The sequence below is a fragment of the Rhinatrema bivittatum genome, chromosome 3 (genome assembly GCF_901001135.1).
Source record: "Rhinatrema bivittatum chromosome 3, aRhiBiv1.1, whole genome shotgun sequence".
Classification (NCBI taxonomy): domain Eukaryota; kingdom Metazoa; phylum Chordata; class Amphibia; order Gymnophiona; family Rhinatrematidae; genus Rhinatrema; species Rhinatrema bivittatum.
The window spans coordinates 565868969-565881274 of record NC_042617.1 but is presented as its reverse complement, the minus strand read 5'-3'; the positions used below and the strand labels follow the sequence as shown (position 1 = coordinate 565881274).

The following is a 12306-nucleotide window of genomic DNA, read 5'->3' as shown; positions in this document are numbered from 1 at the left end:
GATTTCAAGGTCCTCTAGTATTTATTGTAGCTTAGATCTGCTTATTACTGTCTTTCCAAAACTGTTTACTCCTGACACAGACTGTGTTCTGTTGAACGGCTGCATCAGGGGAAACTTTATTTTCAACCTCTGCAGACTGGCACAGTCACTACTCTATAGATCATAAGAAATGGCTGCATTACCTAATGTATATATACTAACAAACAGAATTCCATTTTGGCAGGTCACGTCAATTCAGCTCTGAAAAGAATGTTTTTCTAGCAAGCACCCTAACACTCTATTGGAACAAGGCTTCATATCTATAAACAGAAAAATTATTCTACATCATCTCTCAAAATAGTAAGTTACCATAGGTGATTAGAAATGCTAATGCTTCATAATACCTACCTTACTCTTTCTACAAATAACTGTGCTTAACACCAACAACTAAAAAACTATTCGCCTTCCACCAAGCAAACTTACAGTGCACCATGTCAGATACTTAGAGTACGTAAAACTTCTGACTAAATCCATATAAAAAACGCTCTCACTTTTATTCCTGCATTCAGTTTCATTATAGCACTGTAGTAGACCAGGGAGAGGAAATTTGTTTTTAGTTGTGGCCCCTTTTCCATTCAAGCAATTAGTTGGGGCTATACATATAAGCAAAATGATTTCGGGTGAATTACATACAACTCTCAAAAAAATAATGCAAAGGCTATGCCTTTTCTGGCCTGCCGCCTGTTCCTTGTAAACCGGTACGATGTGCATACGGCTATCGGTATATAAAAAAATGTCAAATAAATAAATAAATATGATGAGAGTCAAAAAATTCTCACCATATATTGCAAACACCTATACATTCATTTATTATCGCTTCATACAAAAACATAAAACAAAATCCAAACTCACTCACTCCACATTGATTCCATAAAAATACTGATTTCAAAAAATGGCAATTATGCCAATCAATACAAAAACATATATCAGGAACCAGTGTCTCATATAAATGAATCACAAGATGTCAATTATAACATCAAAAGATGTCTAAATGAAAAACAGAATATAAATAACTACAACATGGTGAAGCTCTTATATAACTAAACAGTGATATTCGTATATATCTGTACCTTTTCATATATATCAATATCCTTGCTTCAAATAAATAGTAATATTCACATGCCCAATAATGTTCACATTCAAAGATATTCACATTCCCATAATGATGTTAGTTGGGGCCTCAGATGGGTTACAAGATATATATGTACATCTGTGTGTATATGTGTATCTACAATGGGTGTGTGTATGTGTATATTTATTTTATTTATTTAGGGCTTTTTTATATCGACATTCATGATACCAATCATATCATATCGGTTTACAAGAAACAATGGTGCAAAAACATTAACATCAACATGAACAATAGGCGAAGAGAGAACAAGTGAACAAAAGTTACAATAAAACAGGGGCACATGAACTGGGAGGTTCATGTGCCCCTGTTTTATGTATTAGTATTTTATGTATTAGTGGGAGGTTCATGTGCCCCTGTTTTATGTATTAGTGGGAGGTTCATGTGCCCCTATTTTATGTATTAGTAACCCATCTGAGGCCCCAGCTAAAAAACATTTGCTCTCCCTGGTCTACTACAATGCCATAATGGAACTGAATGCGTGAATAAAACTGAGAACATTTTTATATGGATTTAATCAGAGGTTTTATGTACTCTTAAGTGTATGCATGTGCACAGAGATGCTAATTGTATTTACCAGGCATCCACACTGCCAAAGGACTCCATTTTCTCTCTCTCTGAGTTGCTGAAGGGAGTAAGCTCCAAGATCTACACAAGGCACAGAGAGGCAAACACCCCTTACCCAGACACCTCCATACCAACAGAGTGAAAAAGATACCCAGACAGACAGAATTACCCCCATACCCAGACAGATTCAGAGAAACAAAGATATCCCACACACAGACACAGAAACTAAACATCCTGATGGGCACAGACACACAGCTATCCCACATCTAGACAGACAAAAACAAAACACAAAAAAACCAAGTACCACCTCCAGACAAAAGATAGACATACACAGTCACAGAGAGAGGCACAGACACAACACTTCCAGACAAACACAGTAGACACACCATACTTAGGCACACAGAGAGAGAGACACACACACAGGCACACAGACCACTTACAAACTAAAGCACACTAAACACAACACACTCCACACCACACCGGAAAGGACAACACATTTTTTCAAAAAACTTAAAGATGTCATCCAAAACTTTTTTAGAACTGAGAAAACTCCATTTCACTCTGTCCACCATTTTTGTTTCATTATTTTTCTTACTTTTCTATGTATTTTTCTTACTTTGCTCATCCTTTATTTTCTCGTGTTTTGATTTGCTTATTTAACTTTTTTTTACACTTTGCATCTTTATTCTCTCTTGCCTACCTCCTCCCCTTCCTCTCTCTGGCCTCTTTGCCCATGTCCCTCCCCAACCTCACCACTTCTCTTCCCTCCCAAGCAGGCAACAATTGTGATCTCTGGCTCTGGCCGGGGACCCAGCAGCAGCAGCAGGAACTCCTCCTGGGCTTAAGGCCTGAGGGTGGCAGCTTTTCCAGGGTTGGTGAACACTGCAGTGCCTTCTCCCGGGTCCCATTTCTGCAGTGGAGTAAGCAGCTCCTTATCTGGGTCTGCCATTTCAGTAGCAGCTCCTCGAGAGATGGCTGAAGTCTCTACATTCTGGCAACTCCCTCCCTCCTGAGCTTGCAGTGCCTTCATGGCACCAAGACTTCTATAGCATAGCCATTTTTTTCTTTCCAGACAGGGCAGCCGGTGTGTCTCCCTTCAGACAGTTTTGCTTACCCCTGCAGTAGATTACCTTTACCATCAATACAACTCCCAAGAAGATTTCCATCAAACACACCATCAAGGGCAAGCTTCAAAAACCAAATTCATACTTGACATGAAGATTCAGGTTTGCAACCAAACATAAAACCCTTCCATTTCAGAGTTCAAACATAGGACTTCCACTTAAAATGCTGATGTCCCACACTGCTCTCTCTTTTCATAAGCTACTCCACTTGACAGCACTGACTAATTAGGTAGCGCTTCATATTTCACCAACCACTCTGACAACTTGCAATTCATGGCTGCTAATTTATATTGAGTTCAGATCCTATCATCTGACAACGTCCAGATAAGCTCAATACTTTCTAATAGTCTTTCCTAAACTCAGAAAATTCCTCAGTCACTCAGTGTCATTATACAAAGTTATATAAACCCTTCTACTACATAAGGGGAGTATCAAAGTGTTCTTAATTGTATTCCTATATTCAACCCTTATAATACACTCTCAAAGATAAAAACTGACCAGTTTATTCCAAATTTAAATCACCAGACCTCTCAAATCATAAACATTTTACACTCCTCTAGAGCATAAGGGGTTTATAAAAGTGTTCCCCATTCTATTTCTGCATTTAGCCCTTGTGGTTATAAATTACCTAAGGTGAAATTCTACCATTACTGCTTTTTGATCAACTGCAGATTTGCACCTCTACACCAAGGACGTACATAAAATCAATAATAAAAATTTCAAATCCTCAGTCACATGTGCCTCCCCCCCGTAGATTTCTCAGACAACTTTTATGCTCACTTACTCTTGTCTTAATAGATCTGGTTATTTTTCCAATATATAACAAATTGCAAGGACATATAATTATATGCACTATGCCTATTTAGTGGAAATGTTTCATGCGTGTTTCAAATGAAAAGGTTTTTTAGTGACTAGATGGGTGAATACATCTAATTCCCACATGTTGCACAAATACTCCATTGACCACATCTGCGCTGCCTGGGGGAAACCACCGGTGGAAGATCCTTTCATCCAAATTCTGAAGATACCACTCTCTCTCCAAAGTTCCACCCCCTACAATAAGCAAACAGGAAGCCTTCTGCAAAGATTGTGTGGGGTCATAAACATGCCAATGCCGCCAATTTAACAAGTTTGAGGATGACACAAGTCATGCTCTCTTCCAACTATTTTACCTTTGACTGCAACAATAATCCCGGATTACTATGCAAAGCTCATTTGATTACTTGCACTGGATAACCCCAAATCTGAGGGCCGTATTATCAGCTTGTATTTTAAATATGCTGACTTTAAAATACAAGCTGATAATATGGTATATGGATCTGACAGTTATTTTGTACTCTGAGTAAGCATCCAAGATGGTGGTGAATTACAAGTAGCTTGCTTGGTGAAAGGCAAAGAGTTGGTTTTTTACTCTGTGTTAAGCGCAGTCATTTGTAGAAAGAGTAAGGTAAGTAATGTGAGGCATTAGCATTCCCAGGTACCTAAGAATTTACTTTTTGAGATATGAAGTAGAATCATTTTTGTTTGTAGACTTGTTTCAGAGTATGAATTTGGACTTTGTAAGGCCATTCTTGTTAGGGTGCTTGCTAGAAAAACATTTTCTTTGGAGTTGTATTGACAGTAAACCAGGTCACAGATGCCAAAGTGGAAGATTTGTTAGTATAAGCATAAGCAATGCAGACGTTTTTTGTACTTTATGGAGTAGCAAGTGCAACAGCTGAAGATAAAGGCTCCCTGACGCAGCCATTTGGTGAAACAGTCTGTGTGTGGAGTAAACAGATTAAAAAGAAACGGAGAAAAAGCAGTTCTAAGCTACAATAAGTACTATAGGACATTGAAGATATCCACTGACGAACCAAGGATAAGCAAGGAGGAGTTACTACAGTAATATAAACTTACCCATATAAAGCAATTTTGTGTTTGTTTTATATACGATTTAAAAGGTATTTATGTTATACAGAAATAGTATGTAATTTGTATACCTTAAAATGTCATGGCAAATGTTTGCGATAAATGTGTGTGGGTTTGTTTGAATATGAAGTGTTTTTGCATAATCAATTACAACTGAACTTTTGATAATCACTTTCCATTTGATTAGATTTTTAAAACAAAGAGGAAATATCATGGTTTGGCTAACTAAATTATAAATAGTTCTATGTTGATTTAGAATTGATATAAATGGTTAGCAGTGTCTCTTTTGTATGATTATTTATTGCCACATTGCAATCCTTTATGTTGTGCCAATTCAGGAAACAATTACAAAAACAGCAGCCACTCAACCATGGGCTCGCACACAGACTCACACACTGCAGGCTTTTTAAAAGCAGTGAAGAATGAAATGAGGTGGATGCCTGAACTCCAGAGTCAAGCATTTGTCATTCTATTTCCATGTGGTTCAGCCAGTGAGGAGAGCAGAGCATCTCTGGTGTAAAATACATCGCACCCATCTTCCAGCTACAGAAGAAATTCTTTGAAATGGTTTCTGTAGTGGAAATGGAAGTACCAAGCACATAAAGCACACATGTCATTCCTCCTGGGGAATCAGTTTTGTGCATAACCATTACAAGAATGAAACTCATTTTAAGCCCTTGTATAGTAACACAGAGGCTGATTGTCAAAGGATTTAGGCTACTCATTTTTGGAGCAAGGCTCCTAAATGGGAACTTATAAAAATTCATGAGCGCCGTTTTACCTTTGACGGCAACAATAAATTCAGATTCAGAGCAGGGAAGAACAGTTAGGTGCATAGCACTAATTTTCAACACTAAGCACTTAACAGGCTCCTAAATCTCTAAGATACTAAAGTTTTGAGAACCTAAATGTAGGTGAATTTTCAGCTGAAAACTTAGGGAACAGAGGTCAGCTGGAAACAGGAACCTAACTTGGGTGCCTAAATTTAGGAGCCTCTTTTTGAATAATTGGCCTCCCAAGGTTTACAATATAACCCAGGCAAGTCCTATGCGAGTCAAGGGTGCTTCCATAAATACAGGTCATATCTAATGCTAGGTTGCAAATATTTCTTTAACTAGAACAGTGGAAATACTAGAAGAAGCTCAAGTAGAATAATCCCAGCACAATGTGCAATCATAAAAACAGCATTTACCTTCCCAAAATCTTCTGCACGGCTTGTTTTACTACTGTTATCAACTCAGTCAAGCCTAATGAGAGACAAAAAAAAAATATATTTGTTACGTGTCATAACTCCTAAGTAAAGTTGGTTAAAATGCAAGAGGATGTTTCTCTTCTCCCCCACTCTACTTTTTTTTAAATTTGAATTTTATTGCATAACAGCATAAATACATATTTAGACAACTAGATAACATCAAAACAATGCCATCCTGTATTTCAATCCCCTCCCCCCACATATATGCTCCTCCCCCGTCCTAGGACTCAAATGTAACCATTGCACGTGTACATTTAAGATAACATGGAGGACTGCAAATCACCAATATACGAAATGGTGATAACCAGGACCAAAATAGCCAATTGTCTAATAAAATCAATCAAAATAAAAAATGTAATTTAAAATTAAATAGCACAAACAAAACACACTGAAAACAGACATGAAATGTACCTAAAGAGAGGTTTCATATGAAGACCATATCAAGTGAAATTTAGTTAGAAAATCTCTCTGTGTGGCTGTAATCTTAATCGAAACACCTGGCTGAGCCATTATAGAAACTTGGATAATAGAGAAGCAGCATTATTCACCCAACGCGCTTCCTCGCAACGGGCAGCCGTGAATATCTGCTCTATCAATGTCTGCTTGCAGCACCAGTATTCCCAACAACATATGCTTGGGAGATTTCGCAGTCTCGTCTGTTATATCCTCACTTGTAAAAGAAAGATCACAAGTCCACCAAATATGAAAAAAAAAAAACTCCGGTTTTTCCACACCTCCTCCAACACCTGTTATCTTCATGAGGAAAGGCCATCTGCAGTCGCTCAGGAGTAAAATCCCATCGTAATACTTTATATCCATTGTCTACAATATTAGCAGAGATAGAGGCTTTACTCCCAGTGTGCAAGAGAGGTCCCATTCTGACTAAGAGGGGTGCCCAAATCACTTTCCCGTGCCCAAATGTGTATCGGAGGAGCTTTGAGCTCTTAATTCAGCAAAGATGCTTTATCAGCATTAACACATAACCCTTCCTCACTCTACTTATTTTACAAGAAAAAAAACAGGAGCAAGCCACAAGTGCTTTGGTAAGGTCACAGTTCCTTTCAAAAAGTGCTTTCCAGGCCTAGAGTGCTCCGGCTGGTGGACCTGGGTTCTTCAGATAGACTGTGCTTTGCTGAAGTAAATGTTGTCTGGAGCAGAATACGCTTTACTACACAAATCTACTGAAATGCCAACCCATAATGTCCTACTACACCATACTCCACTTCAGAAGTAATTCCTGCTGGCAAATCTGAGATAGGACCCACTTTCAGGAGCTCCTGGGACTATGTTAAGATGTCATTTTAGTAATGACACTGTTAGGACAGCATTGAACCTTCAGCCTTCCACCAATTCAGAAACAAATCAGAGATGTTATAATCCACTGTTTCTTAAGAAGAAAGCATTGAAGAGGCATGGGCAGTCAAAGACAGTCAAGAACCAGGGAAGCTTTGTTTGCTGTTTCCATAAAACTCATTTGCTGGGCTAAAGTACTGCACAATATGATCTGATATTGCCTTCCTACACTCAGCCTTCAGAGGCAGCCCCTGTCCTAGTTTTCTAAAGCTCCATTCCATGGACGTCTGGGAACTGTAATCCATTTCCATTCAAAGGAAAGCAATTTAGTAAAACCATAACTGGATCATCTTTATTACGAATGACTTTTGAGCTGCTAATGTCCCTGAAGTACCACGCAACAACACTGGTTACCAATTTAAAATAGTTTGCGTAGCATTTAGAGCTCTCTTTGATGCGGGTGCAGTCCATCTCGGACATTGGCTAATGCCATATACCCTAAAACATGTGCGTCAGCCATTACAAAGAGCTCTCCTAGAAGATCCTTCTCTTAAGCTGTACAAGGAAGTGAGCACCTCAACATGTATCCCCTTCCTACTGGAATAAACAGACATTGGAGGCATACCCACCAATTATTTGGCTTTTAGGAAGCTTGTTAGGATCTTTCTCCTCTCAGGCTTTTGGATCATTTCTGGTTTTCTGGGCAGTTTTGCACTTTTGATTTTTTTATGGTTTATTTATGACGAATAATTATACATTTTGTAGTTGATGTTTTGTAACTTCGTACTGTTTACTTTTGTTGCACACTGCTTCAAATGGCATGTCTGATGAGGCACAGGAATACTTGAAATGTTAAATTTTATTCAATAACTTTTGCTCTTACCTGTTTATTAATAATGATACTCTACGTGATTTAGAACAAAAAGAACAAAGTAAAACATAACGCAGCCAATAAAAGAGGAATATCTAATAAAAAATAAAAAGCACAAATATACCCCAAGCATAATTTCTTACACAATAAACCCATTAACACCAGACTACAGCCCGACACACCCATTCCCTAATATTCTAAACGCTTCCTTAAACATCCATCAGCACCGTGATAACAGAACAGCCAGTCACGTAGCTGTTCAGTGCACCAATGAAAAAAACTGTCTATATCAAGTGTCTGAAAAGTACTCCTTAGTTTTCTACCTCTGTGGAAGTACTAAAGTGCAACTCGTGCAAGGCCTGATGCTGCTGGTGGAAAAATAAATCAGCGGCGAACTACAATTTATATTGTAATAAATTATCCACTTATAAGGCCTCAATCGATCAGACCAAACGAGGTTGGGATTCCTCACACCTGCCTGTGTTGGCTTCTCAGCCACGAGAATTATTCCAAATCTTCCATACTCAAGTAAAGTTCCTAGCATGTAATAGGTTACCTACGTCATCCACTTCTTGCAAAACTTTTGCCTCCTTTTTTTGTAACAAGATATCCCAGATAGAGTCTCTCTTTCCTACTCTATCTATTCTGCCAGAGCCTCTACCTGACACTTTCTCCGCATAGCATCAAACCACTACTGTTGCTTCTTGAATGGAATTTTTACTCACTTCTACCATAATGAGCCAGATGAAAAAATGTCCGCATCTTTAATTCCTGTTCTACTGCTTTAATCAAAGTTATGCATGCTGATCGCAAAGTTAATAAACATATCTAAAGAGGTTAGGACTTTTTAGCTTGGAGAAGAGACGACTGAGGGGGGATATGATAGAGGTGTTTAAAATCATGAGAGGTCTAGAACGGGTAAATGTGAATAGGATATTTACTCTTTCGGATAATAGAAGGACTAGGGGGCACTCCATGAAGTTAGCATGGGGCACATTTAAAACTAATCGGAGAAAGTTCTTTTTTACTCAACGCACAATTAAACTCTGGAATTTGTTGCCAGAGAATGTGGTTAGTGCAGTTAGTATAGCTGTGTTTAAAAAAGGATTGGATAAGTTCTTGGAGGAGAAGTCCATTACCTGCTATTAAGTTACCTTAGAGAATAGCCACTGCCATTAGCAATGGTTACATGGAATAGACTTAGTTTTTGGGTACTTGCCAGGTTCTTATGGCCTGGATTGGCCACTGTTGGAAACAGGATGCTGGGCTTGATGGACCCTTGGTCTGACCCAGTATGGCATTTTCTTATGTTCTTTCTGAGGGACACCATCAGTCCTAAAAATTGCAACTGTCCATCACTTGTTTAAAAAAACTAATCTGGATATTCTTGATCCATCTAGTTATCAGCCTATTTACTCACTACCATAACTAGCTAAAATCACAGTTGCAAGAATACATTGAAAATAAAACATTTCTGGATAGCTCAGAGTTGGGATTACAGTCTCTCAATTGGCAATGCTTCATCAAACATGTATCCATTGTCCACAGGATATATTTTCGACAATATATAAGGTTCCTAATTATCAGCAACTTTATTTAAAATCTTGCTCACCCCTCTCTGCTCAGTTCTTACTCATTTAGATGTGTCTTTCAAGCTGTATGCTGACAACCTACAGTTGTTCTTTCCTATTTCCATCTCCCTTTTGAAAAACTATTATTGTCATTGTCTGGTTATACTGCAGTTGTTTCATTCACAAGTCAGGAGCTTCTGGTGAGCTAGAGACAGTTAGTCCCCATTCAAGCTGAGTCAGTGATCTCTCTGAGCCCCACTGGGCCTATTCCGTTTTGTAATGGGTTTCGGCAGGTAGCTGTCTCCATGCCTGCTCTCACTGGGGGATGGGAAGATGCCTTTGACCACAGGGATCTTTTCATCTTTCATACATGTATTTGGGATTGTTTCTGTTGGAAAAACCTGCAGAAATAAATCTAGAAAGTTTGTGGACAGCAATTGCCAAACTGGATCAATCAATACCATCAAAATTGGACTACTTGGCCTTGTTCAGGATTTGGTCCTATAAATGCTCACTCAATTTCTGTTCAATCTGGGAAGATTACAGCTTTGGAAAATCAAAATTTGAAGTTACAGGAGTGTGACATTTCATTAAAGATTCTCAATTGGTACATGAAAAGCTAGAAAATATGGGGAATCATCTTAGGTGCCTTAATCTGAGGTTCCTTAATTTTCCCTCGATGCCCATTAATATCTCCTAAATAAATGTAAAAAAAAAACCCCAAAACATTTTACCTGAAGCTTGTAAACGTCACCAAGGAAATGATTCCAGAGTTTACAAAGATATATTACTTTGTTTCCTAAAAAGAAAGTTTACCCTGGAGCAGAGGTTCAGAATTTATTTGCTGGTGTGGACCTCTCCGCATTTTTGAGGTCGAGAATGAAGAGTGGCCATTCTCTTGGTAACTTTAATTATAGAAAGTGATAAGGAGTGGACATTGCGATTTTTTTCCTTTAAAGAATGTTTTCTTCAAGGGTCAGACTATTTCTGGATGCGATGAAAGACTCAGGCCAGAAAAAAATTTTTTACTCAAAAACCCCCCCCCCAAAAATGACAAGGGTTTTAGCCTTAGGTGCTTCTTTTGTATTAAGGTTTCCATATAAATGTAAAATTTGGAATCAAATGTGTTTACAGATCCAGTACAATTCGAGGCTTTCCTTCACAATAAGGTTGTTTCAGTTAGTTTGGGAACTGCTCCGCCATCAAGTTTAGGAGGGCCCTGTAATTTAGCGTTGTGAATTTCCTTTATATATTTCTTTTCTTTGTATTTTCTCTCCCCATGATGTGGTCTTGGATGATTATGATTCACTAGATAAATTTTCTGTTTACAAAGTTCTTGATTTTTCCTCTTTTCCCCTATGTGATACAACAGGTTTTTTTCCCTAAACAAGATATTCATGTATTGTAAATTTGAATTTGAAAGCTAAAAATAAAATCTAAAAAGAGGTAGGAAAGCTTCAGATACATTGATTCTGTGGCAGGTTGTCAAATATACAGCAGCAAGCTAATTATGCAGTTTCTCCCATGGCTGCATAATTGCAGGAAGTGAGGGGCAATATCATTGTAGGTTTTATTCTTTTTTCAGAAAACTTTATTTGAATTTCTTGAAGCTGAACCTTTGGTGTGCAGCCAGGCTCAAAGTGGTATCACAAATTATCTTGTGGAATGGAATTAGGTTGGTCCTTGCAGCTTGCAAAGGATCTATAAGATCTGGGGAGTGCAGAGAATTTGTGACCCTTTCGTTAACATGGCTACTTCCCAAATGTTCAGATACATTTTACAAGGAACAACTAAAATTAAAAGGACAGCAACATGCAATCTTGGGTTTCATTGTTGGACCTGTCCTTTCCCCAGGACAGTTGGCGCTAAGAATTTCCTCGAGGCAGTGTTCAGAGTCCTCAAAGGAAGGAATCCCATTTATCATGCAACAGTGATGCTTGTGGGTAGGAGAAACAGGGTGCACCTGTACCTAGGTCTGAAGGGTGCTGTGGCCTTCATATTCTCCATCAAGGGAGAGAGTAAAGGGACCAGAAAATGGGAGAATACCTCAAGAGGTTGTAAAGGAAGTTTCATTGTGCTACATACAGTCTCAGCAGAGGCTGGTCCTGAATGATAGGAAGGCCAAATGAGCTGGAGAAGATTACCAAGCTGAAAAAAAAAAGACTCACAGTAAAGTTTTTAATTCTTACAAGATGATCACCAATACTTGCTGCGAGTGCTTTTAAACCAAATGCACAATACACAGAGGCTGTTTCCCTTGAATTCTTTGAATCCAAACACTTGTGAAAATTTACCAAATGGGGGTCTGTTATATATTAGCATTAATTGTATCCTATTGCATGAAAAGAGATGGAAATGACTTACCATCACCTAGGAGGTGCTGAATACTGGACAAATACTGTTGTTGTACTTCAGGAGGAGCTAGAACTGTCTGTGAAGGGGTGAAAAAAAAATCCATATATACTTGGCTTTAAAGACTGCAATTTTAACAGTGTCTGTGTATCAAGGTTATCATATGATAGCGAATATGACCTCTTCCAGGCAGACCC

General features: G+C 38.4%; 1 protein-coding gene across 1 annotated transcript in view; it reads right to left on the bottom strand.

The window, feature by feature from the left end:
- Window positions 1-12306, bottom strand: part of PEX3 (peroxisomal biogenesis factor 3) — a 90492-nt gene that overhangs the window by 31724 nt on the left and 46462 nt on the right. Inside the window, exons 6-7 of the mRNA XM_029596517.1 lie at window positions 12122-12220; window positions 5963-6017 (exon numbers count right to left, since the gene is read on the bottom strand). Coding sequence (XP_029452377.1) covers window positions 5963-6017; window positions 12122-12220 — 154 coding nt within the window. The remainder of the gene's footprint in view (window positions 1-5962; window positions 6018-12121; window positions 12221-12306) is intronic.